This window comes from Protopterus annectens, chromosome 13.part0, assembly GCF_019279795.1.
Source record: "Protopterus annectens isolate FY-2018-M chromosome 13.part0, PAN1.0, whole genome shotgun sequence".
Taxonomy (NCBI): domain Eukaryota; kingdom Metazoa; phylum Chordata; order Ceratodontiformes; family Protopteridae; genus Protopterus; species Protopterus annectens.
In genome coordinates this window covers 374,865,848-374,887,655 of record NC_056747.1, presented here as the reverse complement: position 1 = coordinate 374,887,655, position 21,808 = coordinate 374,865,848, and the positions used below count along the sequence as shown (strand labels likewise).

At 42.7% G+C, this 21,808-nt stretch overlaps 1 protein-coding gene across 1 annotated transcript in view; it reads left to right on the top strand.

Moving 5' to 3' along the window:
- Positions 1-4,386: 4,386 nt before the first annotated feature.
- The window catches only part of LOC122787905 (ADAMTS-like protein 5), a 280,019-nt gene continuing 262,597 nt past the window's right edge, over positions 4,387-21,808 (top strand). Inside the window, exons 1-2 of the mRNA XM_044054829.1 lie at positions 4,387-4,398; positions 4,585-4,693. Coding sequence (XP_043910764.1) covers positions 4,387-4,398; positions 4,585-4,693 — 121 coding nt within the window. The remainder of the gene's footprint in view (positions 4,399-4,584; positions 4,694-21,808) is intronic.

The window sequence follows — 21,808 nt, the reverse complement described above, 5'->3', positions numbered from 1 at the left end:
CCCTCAGAAGAGGCAACTAGCCTAATGAGACTAACCTGGTCAACAAAGGATAAATAAATAAATAATAAATATACATGAGACCACCTAACACAGTCAGTTTGATCAAAGTCGACATCTGTTTAGTCAGCACAATTTGGTGGACTAAACAGGTGGTCGACAGGTGTGAGAGACTGCACAATCCCCGGGGTTGGCGAATATGCCCTTTCCTGGTATTGTACGATCTGTTGGTTAGTATATGTAATTAGCAGGGGGGGCACTGACCCCCCCCAACATGAGGGGGGTGCAGGGGGAGCTTAATCCCCGAGTAAAAGTGTGTGTGTGTGTGTGTGTGTGTGTGTGTGTGTGTGTGTATGTTCTTTTTTTTTAGTTTTATTTGTGTGTTACAAATAAATCTCCTTTGCGCATGTGTGGTGACTTGTCAACATTTGTGATATTGACATTTAATTGTCAGCATTAGCAAACTGATATTTGAGTCTAATTTATTAGATCTATACACACACACACATATGTATATATATATATATATATATATATATATATATGTGTATAAATATATATATATATATATATATATATATATATATATATATATATATATATATATATATGTATGTAAGGCTTCAGATGTATAGGTCTGCCTGTTTTATGTGCATTCTGTGTGGTAGTCTGTTTTAAGTTAAAGTGACCATTTGAATTAACTTTTAGTTTACACTAAGCATGTATTGAGCTTTTAACATCACATAAGATCTCCTGTACTCATTCAAATGAGATTTTAATAACTCTAACGTTTTAGTCTTTAACATAGATGTAGCTGCGGTGGTGCAGCGGTAGTGTTGTTGCCTAACAGCCAGAGGTTCTCCTGTTCGATTCTCAGCTGGAATTCCTTGTGTGTGGAGTCTGCATGTCCTCCCCATGGTCGAGTGGCATTCGAAAGACATGCGTGAATGGGCGTGCCTTCATTGAAGGCTGGGCATCGGGCTGGCAACTCGGCACCATAAAAATCTACTGCCAATCATTAGCAGACTGAAGTTCCGCTGTGGTGACCCCTAACCGGGAAAAGCCGAAAAGACAAACAACAACAACAACATAGATGGTTCTTGAACTGTCCATCTGTTTATCTTATTTAGTGGTCTTCCAAATGTAATAGGAGTGTCATCTGTGGACATCTGATCTTAAAGTAATACCCCATATATTATGCTACCTACATAGTTCTGAATTTGTTCTGTATGTCTGTCTTCTGCTAATGTAGATGATGTAGGAAATTACGTTTCTTTCTCAAATATAAAAAAAGTATCCCTACATGCACATTAGAATTAAAAAATTAATAGCATATACATGGCTGATCTGACATTATTTAAAATTTTGTAGAGAAATTACAAAACCTCAATGTGCTTTCATGGAATTATCCCTCTACTATAGAAAAAGCCATGACTGGGATGGAGAGAAGGGGAACTAGGGTGGGGAGAAGGGATCAGCTGCCGTTAGTGCAAGATGTCACGGGGTGTGCTCAAGCATATGCCAGTGATGATTGACTGCAGTATCAGCATTTATTTGTGACTGCTGGTATTGTATTTGCAACATACTTTTCAACTTATTTGAGTTAGAATTCTGGATGAAGCCAAATGTTATGGGATGAAATGTCCAAAATCAGGGACACTTTTAACTTTGTAAATGAGTAAGAGTAATATTTATCAGAGTACCAGGTTTTGCATCAAAGTGCATTTTTTGAACAATACCAAGTATAAAACTCTAAAGTCTGCCATTACTGACTGACTGTAATTCTCAGTGATTTATCAGAAAGTCAAAAACTCTACAAGGGACGTGGTAAAATCAAAGAAGTTTTGCAAGAAAATGGACAGTTAAGACTTAAGATTGGCAGCTGAAGTGCTCAGTGTGTGGCTATTCAATTAGTAAGCTGTTTGTTACACTTTCAAGTTGCAGAGCTTCTGTTTTTGTACTTCAAAGTGAAATACTTTTTTTTTTTCTCCTGTAGTTGTCAAGAGGTGTGATCAGCATTTGCTGATGGTACGGAACTGTAAAAGTGACATTTGTTTATGTGGTGCATTGTTTGTCATGGCTGAAGTGTTCAGTGTGTGGTAGTTTGACTGTAGCAAGCTGTTTGTTTCATTTGTAGCAGGAGTTTGCTACAGATTTTTTTTATTTTTGGCTCCTCAAATAAAGTTGGGGAGATGTCAGCTTGAGAGAACTGCACAGAGTGCTGGATGAGCTAGCTACAATTCTTACATATAATGTCACAGTAGCCAGCATATTAAGCCTTCCATGCTGTTTAGTGACCATCAGCAAGCACCAGAATTTGATGTGAATGTATATATGCATATAGTTTTGTGTGTGTGTGTGTGTGTGTGTGTGTGTGTGTGTGTGTGTGTGTGTGTGTGTGTGTGTGTGTGTGTGTGTGTGTGTGTGTGTGTGTGTGTTTGTGTGTGAGTGTTATGGAAGAGGGTGTTCTGCGTCATAAAACTGAGTGATAACCAGACAGAAACACTATGGTGGTGTACAGTGCTGCCATTCCCATGAGTTATTAAACTGCAGTACTAGATGGTCAGTCTGTTCAATTAGCAGTTCACATTCCTCCTCTTGTTTCATTAAGGGACTTGAAAACACCAATGACATTTTGTTTCACTTGTGCCTTGCTCTGTTTCTAAAGACTGAAAGTATGTTCTCATCTTAGGAAAGTAGTAACAATAAATGGGGAGTGCGTTACATGGATAGCTTTTGTTTAGGTTGATCTGTTTTCATCATCAACTTGACGTGATGCTTTACACCAATATTATAGCTCTGTAGCTGTTCTGGTCTGTTGAGATGCGCTTTTGTTCTTCTATTCTCTGGCTATATAATTTACCATCTGTTTTACTCACATTTCTGGTGGATTTCCTCTAGACTCCTTCCAGCAACCTACTGTCCCTTTTCTTGCATGGCCTGCAGAACTACACATAGTATTCAAGGTGTGGCCTGATCAAGGTCTTGTAAAACAAACCATTATCTGTTTGTCTATGGAGTCTGTCTCTAATTTTATTCTACACCATCTTTTTGTATGCTGTTGCCACTGCTCCCTCACATTACTATCAACAGTTCACTCCAGGGAAAGCAACCCCCACCCCCATCCATCACCTGCACTGTTTCCATCAGTTCTGTCCTAGCAGACACTTCACAACAGGGTTGTTGCGGTTCAGGTGCATTTGCCTGCATTGAGCTTCAAATGCCACCTTTATGCCTCCTTGCCCAGCTTTTCCAAATCATTCATTAGACTCCCTCTGCATCTTTGGAATTTGATTTAGCAAATTTGGATAACCAGGACTCATTGGGTTAGACTAGGGAAACAAATGATGTTAAGTTGTCAATCTCGCCTTCATTCTTGCTTGATGGGTTGATGTTCCTCGGCTCCTCCCACGGCTCATTGCTTTAGCTCGAGAACTCTTTTTACCAGCTTTCGAGGCAGCCCATATCCCATGATGCAAGGCAGTAAGTACCCAGATCTTTGTTAATTTCCACTTCTTGACAGCCAAATTCCCTGTCTTTTTCTTTTGAATTTGTTAGTTTCCATCCCATCCCCCCTGTTAGGGTGTGTGTGTTGGTGTTTTTATTTTTGAACCTTGGTTTTTTTTGTATAATTAATTTTATTTGACTGGTGTGTGTGTGAAAGGAAGTCTACACTAGATACTGGACTGACTGAGTCCCCTAGAGATCCCTCCCTAGATGTCTCCTTCTCTGTCATCCTAGAACTTCTGAACTGAAACAGAGAAAACTGGCCCCTGTCCCCCTCTGGATGTCAGTAGACCTAGTAGTTTTGGATCTAGGCCCTCTACCCTCTACCTCCTGCTCCTGGTCGTCTTCCCCCTTATATATTGTTTACGAAAGTGGGACAGTCAGAGACTCTGACTAGCCAGTCCCTAGGAGGGAGCCCCTTCTAAATTTATCACTGCCCCTAGTGACAAACAATTCCTTTGGGGTGTCGCGCTGATGCATGGTGTGTGCTGCTGCCACCAAAAGGAACTTGCAGATCCCTTCCGGCCCGTCCATCCTCCTAATAAGGACTCTAGGACCATGGAAGCCTGGATCTTGGCTATGATCCCTGGATCTCCCTTTTCACCTTCACAAATTCTCCTTTGATGATCAGCTTTGTTTGGCCCTCAGGTGAAGGAGAACCTTGACCAGGTGTGAGCAAGAGGCAAGACTCTCTGCTCTGCTTGGAGTCGCTTTTCCCCACCCCTTCTAGGCCTTATCCAAAGGACAGAAGGGTGGGAGATGGTTCCGTAAATCCCAGGAGTCTTTGGCAAACTTTAACTTGATTAATGGTATTGCTAGGTCTCTGTAAATTCCAAAGCAGAGGATCGTAATGTTAGTAACCAAAACCTAAGGCTTTGGACAATGAAACGTTCGGTAAACAGGAGCACACCGCATTTATATCAACTGCTCCAGTTCTTCCAAAAATACATCAGTGCAACTAACTAGTAGTTGCTTATATTCACACAAAACTTTGCCAGTCCATGGAAACATGCATTTACGTGTTTTTCCCCAGACATGTTATGCGACAGTAAACAGTGTCTCATTTCCTTTTCCTTCTAGGAGTGTCCTGTGGGCTCTGTGGATTTCCGTGCACTACAGTGTTCCCTTTATAGCAACAAGCCAGTTTTGGGGAGCCAAGAGCAGTATCAGTGGTTTCCATTCTATGGAGGTAAATATTATGGATAATAGGAAGAATTTCTTTATTTGCAGAAACATAACTACATGTTGTTAGACTTTCTTTGCTTTGTTTCCAGAAAAGAGAGACGATCATAATGCTTTGGTGAGGTTAAGTTATTTGTTCAGTAGAATGTAATTTGCATAATGATTGCAGGAGTCAAATCAATGTATTTTGACTGATGTATCAAGCCTTATGAAAGCACGTTACACAAAAAGAGAGTAATGTTATTTAAAATGAATGCTGATGTAAATTAACAACATAAACATTCCACATATTTTGTCGGTTACTCCGTGGTTTCATAACTGAAATTCTTAACTGCCCTAGTATGACTGTTTAGCTTTTGTATGTCATAAAAAGTAAGCTATTTATAGATGTAATTATTCAGTACGTCTGTCAATGTACTTAGTAAATTTGTTTCTTCATTAAAGTTGTCAATTTGTAATATAGTTTTTAGACCATTTTATATTTAATGAACTTTATAATTCATTCTGCAGATTGACTTGTCAACATGCTTAGCAGAATAACTGTGTAAGACTTATTTCCCATTAAACAAGTATGTCTACATTCATTATTTTTAGTCTCAATCTGTTCTAAAAATTTATCGCTAAAAGCCCTGTGAAGTACAAATGGGTCCCCTCATGCCTTTCTGTATGTTAAGAAGTAGAGATCTAATGCCTCAGGTTGTCCTGATAAGTCCCTTCAGTCTTTTAAGGTGCCTTTTCATAGTTTTTGAATATTTTCTAATCATGTATTTTGTATGTTTTTATGTAAGGCCTGTGACAATCTATGGTCCATGTCCTATTACAGATGGTGTAGCTGTTTCTGATACACCATTAGCAGTGTTGCAGGTAAGACATTGCATGCCATCATTTGTTTCACAGATATGAAGAGCAAACCTTACCAGTAGCAACTAAGTATGATTCTGGAAGGCAGTGATGTAGATCCTTAACTAGCCACCTCAGGCAGAAATAACTGTGCCTCAAGGCTTCTGCATGCACTGTAAATAGTGGATTTCCTGTCAACTGTTGTTGGTTCCATTGACAACAGATGCCCACTGCCTTCTGCTTATAAAAAAGCACCCAGGTCTCACCTGTTAACAAGACCACGCTACAGTCTTTTGAAACTTAGATCTCCAAACAACATATACTCACACAAACAAAAACATGCTGCAGCCATATAATCAATAATTCCTTACCCTGTCTTGGTTGTCTCCCCTGAGGTGACAACTTTTTGCTGAATCATTTAAATATTTCAAATTATATTAGTGTAGTATGTATTTTGGTGAGTGCAAGTATATTTTTCTTTCTACCTTCAGAAAAAAATGGTTGCTTCTGTTTTCAAAGTTATCATCTGGAGTAAATAATTGGCTTTGATATACTGATTTTTTTTACTATGTATTATTCATAAAATTATACTCTCAGCCCAAAATAAATAAATAATGAATGTTAACTGAATTGAAACTTAATATTATTGTCCACCAACAGTATCAGCAGATACAGATGGGTAAGACGGATACTAAAAGTAAAGGAGTGTCATATAAAATAAAAAGGAAAACTCTTTTTATCTGTATACATTTTCCTGTTGTCTGCAGATCATTAGTTGCCCATGTTTTGACTTGAAAAGAGGCCACTTCATTCAGGCAAATATTTTATGTAATATAGCCTACCTGTTCCACATGGAAGCTTTTATATGTGTTAGTGCTCAAATTGATAGAACCATTTGTGACGTGACGTCCGTGTCTTGGCCCAGCAGTGAAGGAGCCTCAGTCCTCACCACTAACACCAGAGAGGGCATCACTGGTCACCCACAAATAAAATATAAGGTCCGTTTTATTAAGTGCTTTTTGTCTCTCCTTATAGGGAGACTTCTTCAGATAACAGACATGTACAAATGCAAAGTGTAAATAAAAGAGTCATCAGTCATGTGACATTTAACACACACCTCCATTTAGAAACACCCTTTCCTGTGGCATCCACATATTAACTGTGACATTTATTTCAATAATTTATGAATAATACCTTAAATATACTCTTACTAAAATATCTAGCCTAAAATTCATAATCAACATTCTTACTTATTCCAATGTATATTTTTATTTTTAATGACTTCATTCTAATAAAAATTAAAATATTAAAATATTGAGATAATTTATCCTGACCCATTCTATCCGCATAACAGAACCTTAGAACCAGAGGGAATGAACACACCTCCACCTTTCATGAGCCTGTCTCTCTAGGTTTTTCAGTTTAAGAATACACAGGATAGAATGCACTTCATTCAATCCTGGAAAATGGCAGGCGTCTGTATTAAGTTGCCACCTCAATTCAAGTTTCTCCAACATTAATGAATCGGGACCACCTCTTCCATTTAAATTCACACAGTCAATAGCCCTAAATTTAAAAGTATGATCTGGAAATGCTTCAACATGTCTAGCTAGGGCACTTTCTTTTTTCATTTTGGAAATATAATATAAATGCTCATATACTCTTTCCCTTAACCTGTGGCCTGTTTTTCCAACCTGTATGTATTTGCAAAAGTTGCACATGTTACATTTACCCATACCTATTCGTGTACTTACACCTTTTGCCTTGTAATATGTTTTTCAGGTTTTGCCCTCGTTGGAACACTATTCTTGGTGATCCACAGAATTTATGCCTGAGAACGTTGTCATTCATTTGTTCACTTTACTTGTTGCCATCCATTACATCAAAAATGTTCAGTAGTCAAGGGGCAGTTAGTAAGAGCTGCCCGGAAGGTGACCACTGATGATGAATTTGTGTTGGAATGCAATAACCTGAGGAACATGTTTAGGGTAAGATGTTATCCAGAACAATTAATCAACTAATTGATCAGAGAAGTTCAGGACAAGAGGGCTGGTGTTTTTTATAAAGCAATTTTGAGTATTAAGGGTACGATAGGAGGTAACAATGTGGGTGACATGAGCATGGTACCAAGGACAAGTGAATGCAGTACTACAGCCCTCATTACTAGATATAGTGTCAGTGCTCTTATTAACAAAAATTGGTCATTAATTATGAATGACAAAGTTCTCAGGCATAAATTCTGTGAAGCACCAAGAATAGTGTTCCAACAAGGGCAAAACCTGAAAACATATTATACAATACAAGACAAAAGGTGTAAGTACACGAACAGGTATGGGTAAATGTAATATGTGCAACTTTTGCAAATACATGCAGGAGGGAACAGAAATATGTGACCAAATCTAAGTTCTACTGTCAGAGTAGAGTGGTAGTATACATGGCTCAGTGCCAACATTGTCCGGCTTTCTATTTGGAAAAACAGACCGCAGGTTAAGGGAAAGAGTATATGAGCATTTATATTATATTTCCAAAATGAAAAAAGGAAGTGCCCTAGCTAGACATGTCGAAGCATTCCCAGATCATACTTTGAAATTTAGGTCTTTTGACTGTGTGAATTTAAATGGAAGAGGTGGTCCCGATTCATTAATGTTGTAGAAACTATTTTAAAATTTTAATTTTTATTAGAATGAAGTCATTACACCCGCGATGGTGGTGCTGCGGTAGCGTTGTCACCTCACAGTAAGACGCTGCCGGTTCGATTCTCAGCTAGAGCGTCTTCTGTGTGGAGACATGCATGAATGGGCGTACCTTCATTGAAGGTTGTGCGTCAGGCCTGGCAAGCCGGTAAGTAAAAATCAACTGCCAATCATTAGCAGACCGGAGTTCCGCTGTGGCGACCCCTGACCGGGAAAAGCCGAAAGACAAAAATTAGAATGAAGTCATTAAAAATAAAAATATACATGGAATAAGTAAGAATGTTAATTATGAATTTTAGGCTAACCATTTTAGTAGGAGTATATTTAAGGTATTATTCATAAATTATTGAAATAAATGTCACAGTTAATAATATGTGGATGCCATAGGGAAGGGTGTTTTTAAATGGAGGTGTGTAAGTGTCACATGACTGATGACTCTTTTTATTTAAACAGTGCGTTTGTACATGTCTGTTATCTGAAGAAGTCTCCCTATAAGGAGAGATGAAAAGTGCTTAATAAAACGGACCTTATATTTTATTTGTGGGTGACCAGTGGAGTGATTTCCTAGCTTTTTTATCCAGTTTGTGTTTTTTTCGGCTTTTCTGGTGTTTACCACAGAGGGCGTCTCATATAAGAGGAAAGGATAACAAACAGACACAGTAGGTTCATAGGTAGGTACTAGGCTACCTGCCCGAAGGCATTTATAAGCCTAGCCGGAATGTGTTGGCTTTCGCCGCCCCCTTAGATTAGTTCCCTGTGCCTCTGTCCAGCAGAGCCATTGAAGTGATCCCTGAGGTAAACTTTCTGTTTCCCATCCACTCGTCAAGGTTTCTGTTGAATAGGGTTAGCGAGGAGCTCTGCCTAATGTAGACTGGAATCTTGTTCCAGAGCATGGGAAGTCTCTGGGACAGGAATCTATCCCTCCAGCACGTCCTATTTATTGTTCTGGTGAGGTTTAAATCACTGGAGCATGTGGCTTGAGGGGATATGGTTTTCTTTAGGTGGAGCATGTCCATCAATTCTGGGTTGGACATGGCCTTGTATGTCAGGCAGAGATCACCTCTGAGTAGGTGGTATGCAACTGAGTACAGCTGGAGTTTTAAGGTGAGCTGCATAGGGCATCTGCTTGAGGCCAGTGATCCTCTTGGTGAGGAACTTCTGTGGTCTTTCCAGTTGCTGCAGGTGTCTTGTAAGGTACATCCCAAATGGGGCATTGTACTTTATGATGGGTCTGATGAGTGAGGCATAGAGGGGCCCAATGACCTCTTTCGATCTGGATGCAAACCCTTTTGTGATTAGATGGGCCACATAGAAGGATTTTCTAACCACCTTGGCAATGTGATTATCAAAGGAGAGGTTACTATCTACTTGGGTCCCCAGATCCCTTATTATGTCTTCCATATTTAGGGGGCTACCACCTGTGTGGTAGTTTGTGGGTACTTTGTTTTTTCCAAAGAGGATGACTATGCACTTTTTGGCATTTAGCTTGAGACCATGGTTTTGACACCAGGTATCTGTCTCAGTGAGACCCTCTTGGAGGATGTCTGTGTCAGCCAGAGAGTCAGTTATAGTCCCTAGTCTGCAGTCATCTGCGAACTAGGTGAGCCATAGTCCTCCTGTGCTTGCCTGTACCTCTGAGAAGTATATGCTGAACAGGAGGGGTCCTAGGACTGAGCCCTGGGGAATGCCACTTGTAACAGGTTTAGAGTCAGACCTAGCTCCTGCAATTCTTACCATATGGGTTCTGTCCGTGAGCCAGTTGGCAACCCATCTCATGATGTAGGGGTTTATGTTCAGGCTGGTGAGCTTGTCTATAATACCTGAGTGGGGAATAGTGTTGAAGGCCTTTGCGAGGTCTAGCTAGGCTGTGTGGACCACCTTTCCCTCGTCTGTAGCCTTGGTAACTGTCTCAAAGAAGTCCACCAGGTTTAGGAGGCATGATCTGCCCTTAACAAAGCCAAACTGGGTTGGGTCCAGTGTTTGGAGGTTTCCAATGTCTCTGTTAATGAGATCCATGATGATGCACTCCATAGCTTTGCAGACCAAGCTAGTCAGGCTTATAGGGCAATAGTTCCCGGGGTCCGTTGTGGCTCCACCTTTGTGGAGCGGAATAACTGTTGCTGTGCGCCACTCTGTGGGCACATAGCCTGTGGAGAGGCTGAGTTTAAACAGTGTGTTTAGGCGAGGAGTTAGTTCATCTTTGAGCTCATGTAGGACACAGCCTAGGACACCGTCCGGTCCCATTGATGCTGTGTTTTTGGCTTTGGAAAGGGCTGTTTTAACCTGAGTGTCTGTGATTTCAGGGGCACTACATTCTTCTGGTATAGTTATGGGCCCTTTTGGGGGTGAGAGGGGGGTGAAGTTTGCACTGAACCTGTCTGCCAGGATGTTGGCTATATCAGTCGGTTCAGGGTATTTTTTGCCATTCTGTACTAACTCCAAGCAGATCTGAGGATTGCCACTTAGATTCTTGACATAGCTAAAGAATGCCTTGTGGTTATCTTTGGAGTCCATGGCAATTTTTCTTTTGAAGCTAGCCTTGGATGATTTTATGAGGGAACGTAGTTTCTTGCTGATACTGATCAGGGGTGTCTTCCCTTCTTGGGATTTTACTCTTTTCTGTACTAGTTTCCACCTTCTATTGTATAGCTTGTTTATGGCAGGGGTCCACCAGACTGGTTTCCTTTTCTTGGAGGAGTGAGTTTTGTTTTTGTTTGGGATAGCACAATCCATGCATTCTTGTAGGTGCCCGTAGACTGCATTAATAAAGGATTTTGCAGCTTGGACAGCGTTATCCTTTAGCATGGGGGCTTTGAAACTTCCCACCTCTGTCTTAAGTAACGTGAAGTTTGCTTTTGAAAAGTTTTTCATGGTGGTTTCTTTGACTGGGGGTGGTGGCGGAATGTGGATATCCAGAGTGATTAGTTTATGGTCAGATCTAACCAGTGAGGGGATGACCTCCGGTGTGGAACACCGGTCGCCCATGTTGGTGATGACCAGATGTCCTTCAAGAATGCAACTGCAGTCCTGACATATGGGTTGTCCTGCCTCAGGCAGCCCTTCGATCGGCCAGATTCCAAAGTCTGGGTCCGGCGTCGGCCGATGTCGCCTCCTCCCCGACGTCAGAGCGGCTGGAGTATAAAGGCATCCGCCGACGCCATCTTCTTCAGTCTTTCTTGCCGCGTGGTGCCTGAAGCAGAAGCAGTTCGCAAGTGCCAGTCTGTCAGCTCCTGTGTTTTCAGTTACCGAACTCATCTAAAAGCTAAGTACCCCGTTGGGGAACTGTTTTTCTTGCCTCAGCCGATGTCAGAAAAAATTGAGAAAGTTAATAATTGTTTGTCTTGTGTTAAACAAATACTTCATAAGGACTTCCATTCTTACTGCCTCCCTTGCCTGGGCCCAGACCATGACGTCTCGGCCTGTGCTGCCTGTGCTTACTTTAATAAGCGCACACTCAGGCGCCGGGCAGAATTTGCCGAAGACTTTTTTGGCGAATCTTTCGCTTATATCATGCCGTCGGAACAACCGACAGCACAATCTACCAAAAAACGCAAGGACCGGGACCGACATCCTCGGCCCGTGTCATCCACCATTACCACGCCTAAGCCCTCCGCGAGTGCATCGGTCCCTTTGGATGCGGTAATTCAACCGCCCCAGGCCGATGGCACTGCTTTAACGCGTTCTTCGGTCCCGGAGATTTCAACGGTGCCGGTTGTTGATTTTCCTCCAGAAACCGAAGCTCTAGATTTACCCGACACCATTCCTGTGGACAAGGTTACCCCTGCACGTGGGGCAGCTAGGCCTCCGGTATCCATGTCCATCAAGGCCTTTGCACGTACTAAGGCTGCCAGCCAGGCCAAGGCCCATCCTAAATCTACTTCTCAGGGCCCCTCTTCTGATAGACAGATCATGACTCTTGCTGCAGATCTAATCTCTCTTATCAGGGGTTCTCAGCCGCACCCAGACAGAGGTTCTCAGCTGCCTGCAGATAAAAGGCCTAGAACTGAGCAGACAGACACCCTCTCTTCAGATGAAGCCTCTGGGGATTCAGAGCACTCAGATACCCAGGAAGAATCCTTCCAGGCCTATGAGGACTCGGATGCTGAGGATTCAATTCCCTCTGCCTCCCTCCAGAGGATATTTCTTTTGGTGAAGTTCTCCACTCCATGAGAGAACATTTTCAGTGGCAGGGTCAGGAATTTTCTGACTCCAGGAAAAGGCTATGTACCTTCCTTAAGCTACCCCAACACAGACCTTTAGCTATTCCTCCAGTGTTGGATGTCCTTGATGATGTATACTCAGACTCCAGTGCTTCGCCTGATTCTCTCCCTCCTGCTCCTGTCAAGCCTGACAGATATTACAGGGTCCCTGAAACCCATAAGCATCTCTTTAAGGCCCACTCTGTGGATCTAGAAACTATTTCACAGGGCCCCAAAGGAGTGGCTACTTCCTCGGCCAAAAACCCTCTGCCCGCTGACAGGGAAGCTAGGTCCCTGGAGAGATGGGGCAAAAAAGTTTATACCTCTTCCACTATTGCCATGAGGTCACTCAACTGCCTTTTTCATATGTTTCAGTACCAGGATTACTTAATGGATGATTTGCAGAAAACGTTAGCCTCTCCTGAGCCTATAGATAGAAAGGCATTGCAGGATTTGGTTCATAATACTCAGCAGGTTAGCAATCATTTTCTTCAGTGTGGTTATGATGCATTGGAAGCTTCATGTAGGGCAGCCATGACAGGGGCAGTTATACATAGACATGCTTGGTTGAAAGAACAGCCACTGCCAGACCATGTTAAAGTTAAGCTCCTGGATGCACCTCTGGAAAAACAGAAGCTTTTCGGTGCTAATGCACAGGATGTGTTGAAGTCTATTGAGGAAAAGGCAAAATCAGTACAGACTGTCAAGGATTTCCTCCAGGTTCAGCCTCCCAGATTCAGCAGGAATTGGCCTTCAAAGAATTGGTCCTTTCCAGACTCAGACAAGTTTCAAAGGGGAATAAACAGGCGTGCTCGAGGTAGAGGGCAATACCGAGGCTCCTACAGGGGCCGCCAATGGCAACCACCAAATCAGAGAAGTGGCGCAGGGAGTTCTGCACCAGAGGGACAATCACAATGACTTGACTTTCACTCCGCCTACCAAGGCTCAAAGAGAAGCACCTCTAGGTGGAAAATTATCCTTATTCTCAAAGAACTGGCACATTTTAACCAAGGACAAATGGATTCTGGACATAATAGACAGAGGTTACAGGTTCCACTTCCACACCTTACCAACCAGACAAGGCATGCCAAACCTGCCACAAAATCAAAGGGCAGAGGCTCTCTTACAAGTTTCAAAGCTGTTACAAATAAAAGCTATAGAAAAGGTTCCTCCTCAGGAACAAGGCCAGGGATTCTATTCAAGACTGTTCCTTGTTCCAAGAAAAGAAAAGCAATGGAGGCCTATCCTGGACTTGTCCGTTCTAAACACCTTTCTCATTGTGCCAAAATTCAAAATGCTGACGTTACAGCAACTCCTTCCCATGCTGGGCAAGGGGTCTTGGCTGGTTACTCTGGACCTCAAGGAGGCATACCTGCATGTCCCAATCAGACACAGCTGCAGAAGATACCTCAGATTTCTTGCAGGAACAGAGCATTATCAATTCTCAGCATTGCTGTTTGGCTTATCTACTGCGCCCAGAGTATTCACGAAATGCCTGGCATCAGTAGTTGCACATTGCAGACTCCACCGGATTCAAATATACCCTTACCTGGACGACTGCCTCATACAAGCAGACAGCAAACAAACCTTGATAAAAAACTTGGACTATGTCATTCAGTTGCTACAGGCTTTGGGATACACAGTCAACATTCAAAAATCAAGATTATTGCCATCCCAAAAGATTATTTTTCTAGGAGCAAAACTGGACACACAATCACAAATGGCTTTCCTCACAGAGGAGAAACAACAGCATTTACCAGATTACTTCAAAAGCCTAGCAAAACTTACCCAGCTGACCGCAAAGAAGATCCTGCAGGCCCTGGGTTTCATGGCATCTTGCATTCTTCTGATCCCTCTGGCAAGACTACACATGAGAAAGCTACAGTGGTACCTAAAAAGCTTATGGTCTCAACACAGCCACAACCTAGAAGATGTAATACCACTCATTCCATGCCTGCAAAGGGAATTTTTGTGGTGGGCTCAAGCAAGCCATTTAAACGAAGGCATGCCTTTCAACAAAGTTCAAGCAAGTCAAACCATTACAACAGATGCCTCAGATCATGGATGGGGGGCACACATGGAGGACAGATGCATTCAAGGTCAATGGACTCCCACGGAAATGCCTCTGCACATAAATCAAAAAGAGATATTGGCAGTGATACATGCAATAGAAGCCTTTGGAAAATCTCTTCAACAAGGCCATCTGCTAATAAGGACAGACAACACCACTGTCATGTGGTATATAAACAAACAAGGAGGCACTCACTGTATCCCTCTGCAGACTAACAATGGCTCTTTGGGAAAAGTCCCTGAAACTGAACATCCATTTGCAATCCCAGTTTGTTCCGGGCAAGGACAATATTCTGGCAGACAGGTTGAGCAGAAATTTCGTGGATCCACACGAATGGATGCTGCATCCACACATTTTCTCACAAATAACAACTGCATGGGGAAGACCGGACATAGATCTCTTTGCTTCTCATCTCAATCACCACCTGGACAGGTTCTGCACAAGGACACACCATCCTCTAGCCTGGAGAACGGATGCTCTCTCCTTCAGCTGGAATACCCTAAAAATCTATGCATTCCCTCCTCTACCATTACTGACCAAGGTGTTACTGAAGATCAAAGCAGAGCAACCAAAAGGAATATTGATAGCTCCAGACTGGCCGAGGCAGCATTGGTATCCCTTGCTACTGAGCATAACTCACACCAAACCGTGGCCCTTGCCCCAATGGCCTCTGCTCCTAACTCAACACAATTACAGGACTGTTCATCAAAACCTGCAAACATTACAACTGACAGCTTGGAGGGTTCCATGACTTTGTCCCATGTCCCCCTCCACGAAAAGGTTCAGGAAATCTTGCTGGAAGCACACAGACCTTCCACCAGAAAAACCTATTCGGCCAAGTGGAAGAGATTCATCATCTGGAATGCCAAAAAGGGCCAGGATGCATCAGTGATGAGCATACCTCAGATATTAGAATACTTGGCAGAAATGTTTCATAGTGGCCTCTCATATTCTTCCATTAAAATTCACGCTTCAGCAATCTCAGCAAATTACAACTGTGACCCACCTGTGTTTTTGCATCCCTTGCTAAGACAGTTTCTAAGAGGGATAAAGAATATCAAACCTCCCAGAAAACCACCAGTTCCTGCATGGGACCTCAACTACGTCTTGGAAAAATTAACTCTTCCTCCTTTTGAACCAGCAGCATCTTCAGAAATGCAATTTCTCTCCTGGAAAACGGTCTTCGTGTTGGCAGTTACCTCAGCAAGAAGAGTCTCTGAGATACAGGCCCTCATGGCAGTACCTCCCTTTCTCATTTTTCATAAGGACAGAGTTTCTCTAAGGACCAATCCTTCATTCATGCCAAAAGTGATATCCAGGGTGTCTCTAAATCAAGCAATTCACCTGCCTACTTTCTTTCCCAATCCTCAAAATAAAGGGGAAAAGCTGCTGCATACTTTAGACATACACAGACAATTACGCTACTACTTGGACAGAACAAAGACCACCAAGAAGTCTGACCAACTATTTGTAGCCTATGCTGCCGGAGTGCAAGGAAAGGCAGTCTCCAAACAAACAATTTCAAAATGGATTGGACACTGCATCAGATTCTGTTACTCCTTCCATGGAAAGGGTGTGCCAGCCAATATTAGGCCACACTCAACCAGAGCTATAGCCACATCCACAGCCTTTCTAAGAGGAGTGGCTACAAAGGACATTCTGGAGGCTGCTACATGGAGCTCCGTGTATACATTTACCAAACACTACAACCTGCCTTTATACTCCAGATCCCGAGCAGGCTTTGCTTCTGCAGTCCTGCAGGGTCTTTTAGCTACACCATCCCTTGCTTAGATCCTACCACCCCCAGCTTGGCTATGGTATTCAACCCATATGTCAGGACTGCAGTTGCATTCTTGAAGGACATAGTACAGTTTTGTACCTACCATAAATGTAGATGTCCGATAGATATGCAACTGCAGTCAGGTTTTCCCTCCCTCCTACCCCTCTGCTTTTTTCCTTGGGTCCATTCCCCCTCTCCTTTTTAGCTGGGTATATCTGATATGGTGTATCTGTTTATTACTGTTGTGCATGTCTGGAATTTTTTGCTTATCCATTCACAAAATTTAGCCTTCCTTGGAGGGCACCTGGCATCTGGGGCAAGAAACACTGAAGAAGATGGCGTCGGCGGATGCCTTTATACTCCAGCCACTCTGACGTCGGGGAGGAGGCGACATCGGCCGACGCCGGACCCAGACTTTGGAATCTGGCCGACCGAAGGGCTGCCTGAGGCAGGACAACCCATATGTCAGGACTGCAGTTGCATATCTATCAGACATCTACATTTATGTTAGGTACAAAACTGTACTGTTTAATATGTTGTCACCTCTGGTGGGGGTGTTAACCAGTTGATCCAAGGCGTTTTATTTTATAAATTCTAGTAAATGTTGGGCCAGGGAGTTCATACTTGAGTAGTTCTCCCAGTTAATGTTTGGATAATTGAAATCACCCAATATCAGGGTGTTTGGTAGGAACTTTATGTTTCCCAGTGTTTCCAGGAATGCGGAGTGGGGGTCCTGGGACATGGTGGGTGATCTGTAGCAAGCTATAATTTGAATAGCAGTTTTGCCCGTTGTTAGTTGCATGTGGATGATCTCTGAAGCATCGTGCTGTGCCATTAACCTGGAGGTGTGGGTATCCTTGATGAATAGGGATACTCCTCCGCCTTTTGTATTTCGGTCTGGGTTTTGTGGCCGAATGTATGGGATGAGTTGTAACCTGGTAGTGCTGGTGTGCTTTCTGGAGCCTTAAACCAGGTTTCTGTTACTGCACACATATATTGATTTTCTCCATACTGAGGAGTGCCTTGAGTGCGTGCATTTTGAGGTTTAGACTTCTGGCATTGAGCAGCCTTACCCTCAGTTTTTTGTTACTTGTGCTATTTACGGCGGTGGGTTTGTCTTTTGAGCCTTGCCTAAAAAAGGCACTATGGGGGTGGCAAGAGCCTTGGCCAGTATTCGAAAGCCTAAGGGTGACAGGTGCAAGCCGTCTCTAGCAAAGCAGCGTGGCTTGTCGAGCATGTCATCCCAGGCTGACAGACACTGGATCCCCTTTGAATGACACCAGAAGCTTAGCCAATTGTTGAAATTGATATTTTTTTCTCTATACCGTGGTATCATTCTTGGTGAGGGCAGGATGCTACTCAGGGTCGGGGTCATACCAGCCTGGGCTCTGTCATCAGAGAGCTCCTCCATGTCTCTATTCATGTAGTCCAGGGAGGTTTGGCTCAGGTCATTCACACCAACATGGACAATGACAGAGTCATATTTGTACTTGTTCTGGAGTGACGTGAGTGCTTGTGTTATGTGGCAGATCCTGGCACCCGACAGGCAACTAACAGTAACCTTCTCCTTGTTCAGCCTAGTGAGTGGGACATCAGTGTGCCTGACTATAGAGTCACCTATTACTAGTGTGTTGGGTATGTTATTTTGCCTTAAGGGCTGTGATCGTGTGGCACACTGGTTTTGCAAAGTATGTGTTTCATGGTTTGTGTTGGGGGGGTGGAGGTTGCTTGGATGTCTGCTTTGGAGGTCTCTGTTGCTTTTGCAGATTTTTATTTAGTGCCTCTGAGTATGTTTTTGTGTATTTATGTGTGTTTTTTGCCAGTGCCGGTTTCATAGGTCTATGTAAGACTGGTGGTGCAATGCAAGTAATTCCCTTCTCCTCTTGACTGCCTGGTCCAGTCTTGGGTTGAGAGAGCTTAGCCTCCAGTTTGGCTGTATAATTGCATCTCTCGCATGTATTAGTGTTTGGTGGAAGGAGGAGAGGGTTGTTTATGTACATGAGGCAATTGTAACATTGCCTCAAAATGCCCAGATTCACCAGTTAGACCAGAGGGTACACCTGAAACTGCCCTTTGGACATGCCTGGATAAGTACAGTGAACTGTTTTACTGATTGGCTGGTAAGGTCAAACAGAGACCCTTGTCCTTCTCTACTGTACAGGGGGGGGGGTCTAGTGCTAAGGTTTATTAGTGCTTGCTATGAGTTTTGAGCAAGTGCAGGGATGAGAAGTGAATGATTTGAGTGCTTAATTTGAATGTTTGTTTAGTTCCAAGGGAAAAATTGAAGAGTAGACTTTGTGGATCTGGGAATAGTTATACCCTAGGTAACCGGCGCTGCCTGGCGTGCAAAACCACACAAATGCGGGTTTTATAGCAGGGAAATGAAAGAGATAAAAATTAGCCCAAAGGGGCCAATAAACTACTAATTACTGGGCTGAAACCACTCCTCCAGGGACAGATAGGCTGCTCAAAACTCCCTGTCTCACAGTGAACAGAGAAACTTCCTTCTATCCAAGTAAGGTATGGGCAAACACAGAAACTTGTAACACAGCCCTGAATTCAGCACTAACCTGAAAAACTGGACTAAACTAGCTTAGAAAGGTGGGAAAACAAGTATATTTTTGTTTTTTTTTCAGAAAATAAAGCAGATACAATCAAAAAACACTTTAAATGCACAGAAATGTCTATCACACTTGAGTGTGTAGTCTACAACAATTAAACAGGTAAAATAAGTACAATATGTAGCTGAAACAAGCTTTTTAAATCACAGAAACTAGAAAATCAGTGTTTTAGGCGGAATTAGCTAAAGGCAGCAAGAAAATGCAGAAAAATTATACTTAATCACTCCAAAGTACAATTTCCCTTCAGTGCACGCAGAGATCACAGTCAGTCTGGGGCTGGTTGCCCCCTTGCTCTCCAAGTCCCCAATAAGACTCCCCACTTACACAGCTATAGAGTCCAGATCTCAGCCTAGCTGGCAAGCTAACCTCCAGTATGCTCTCTGTCCAACCAGTGCTTTGTGTCCCTGCCCAAGTAGCTGACACACACACACACACACACACACACACACACACACACACACACACACACACACACTGAGATAAGTATTTATACAACTTCACAGACACTCCTGGGAAAGGCTGACACAGATTCTCCAGCTGTGCCCCTATGCCCAGACTGTATGGTAGTAATTACTGCCACCACCAGCTAATATTTATCTGCTACCCAAAGGCCCTTAAAAGGGTAACCAATTATTACTGTGCAATATTATTATCCAATTGGTAAGTGTGACTAATCAGCCTTAAGGCTTATTAGAGTGGCCTTGTACAATCTTCTTCTTCTTCTTCTTTCGGCTTTACACGGTTAGGGGTCGCCACAGTGAATCACCTGTCTGCTCATGATTGGCAGTGGAGTTTTACGGTGTCAAGTTGCCAGCCTGTGCCCAACCTTCCACAGAAGGCACACACATGCATGCACTCACACCTAGGGCCAATTTAGAGTGTCCAATCCACCTACAGCATGTCCTTGGGATGTGGGAGGAAACTGGAGCACACGGAGGAAACCCACGCGGCCACAGGGAGGACATGCAGACTCTGCACAGAAGGCACCCTAGCCGAGGATCGAACCAGAAAACCTCTTGCTGTGAGGCGACAGCGCTAACCGCTGCACCACCGCAGCCACCCAGAGTGGTCTTGTACAATAAACTCTATAAATATGCAATGTACTCTGGAGCTTAGCTTTTCTCTACACAAACCAGCCACAGGTAAAAGGTTTTTAAAATATTTAATAATAAATACTAAAAACACAAGACAATACTACTACACCACAGTGCTATTCAAGAGTTCAGAGATTACACAGAATCTTAAAGTAATTCCGTAGTACAGTTCTGACATAACAGAAAAACACTATCTAATCTTTATAGTCCTAGCTATTTCTACAAGAAAACATACTTCTAAGATAACTTACTTACATAGAGCAAGGCAGTGCTGAGTTAGATATCCAAGATCAAAATGCTTAATAATCTCTGGTTCTCACTGTTTAAATTGAAACTCCAGTTCTGATAAAACATTACATCATCTTTTTACACTTCCTGGAGTTCCCAGGCTGACACATTAACTACATTTACATTCTTAACATCTTCCCTTTGTTATCTTGCAACTGGTCAGGGACAGAGCAGTAAAATACATTTGCATGTTTAAGTCTAGCAATTTAACTCTTGGTTAAAACAAGAGAAAGAATTTCTTTATCTAGACTATTCAGCACCACTGTTCCCTTGAAAGGGTCACCACATGCTTTTACTGGGTCAGTAGAGTGCACTGTTGCCACATTTTTGTAACAGCATTTATTTACATTTAAAACAACAAGCCTGTAGTTTACATTTATATTTACAAATGATAGAATTATGTATCAAATTCTATTTGACTAGGCTGGCAGCCTTCACCTATCTCTACCTAATCTTCACACCATTCACTTGCTGTTTGGTGAGCATTCACATCCTGGTCCTTAAGCTGCACTTGCTAGGACACCCCCCCCCCCTCCACTAGGTGTCAGGATAGCAGAAGACTGACTCTCCACCCAAGATGGGTCAACCAGACTTCTAGTCTTCCCAACCAATTTTTCCTGTGCCCAGGTCACTAATAAGCCCCATTTCATCTGGGTCACTGTGAGGGCTCTTATCATTCTGCATATAAAGAGGAGCATTTAACCAAATGTATCTTTCTCAGAATCCAGTCTATAGCTGAGTATTTCAGGATAAGTACTGTCCTCTTTTATATAATACACTGCAGAGATGTAGCTAGATATTCTGGCACCCATTGTCTTCCCTTGCTCTGGTGCCCTCCTCAACTTTAAGTTAAAGAGAAAAAATTTACTTTCAAAACTGTATCATAGCACTTGCAGCCACTTGTTACATTCATACCTCTCAACTGTCCAGATTTTAGCAGAATGTCCGGATTTTTGCCTCCCATTTTTTTGGTTCGTTCCATGTAAAATTTGTGGTTTTCCAGCAAATCTTTGAGGATTAATGTCACTACGTAATGACAGACATTTCATTTTCATATTTCAGCAACTCGGCACTGTAAACATCTACTGCCAATCATTAGCAGACCAGTGTTCCGCTGTGGCAACCCCTAACCGGGAAAAGCCGAAAGAAGTAGTAGTTCCATCAGAAAATACATGTTAATACAGCACCTTTTATACTGTCTACTTTCTAAATTTATAGGAGCAGTATTTAAAATTTGTCCCTATTTTTGGGTCTTTGTCCCCCATTAGTTTTGGCTTTGTCCAGATTTCTTGTGCCAAAAGGTTGAGAGGTATAGATTTGAAGCAGGCAAATTCCTACAACTTATGGAACACACAACGTGCTAAAATGAACCAGCAGTAAGGTGCTAAAGAGCTTCAGCTGTGACCACAAAAGTAGTGAATCAATGCCAGTACTGTACTATTGACCAATTGGTTTCTGACTGTCGTACCCCCTAACATCTTGTTTCCAGAGTGTGCCCACTTAACCTCCCTAGCTTGGCTGTGATAAACAGCCCTT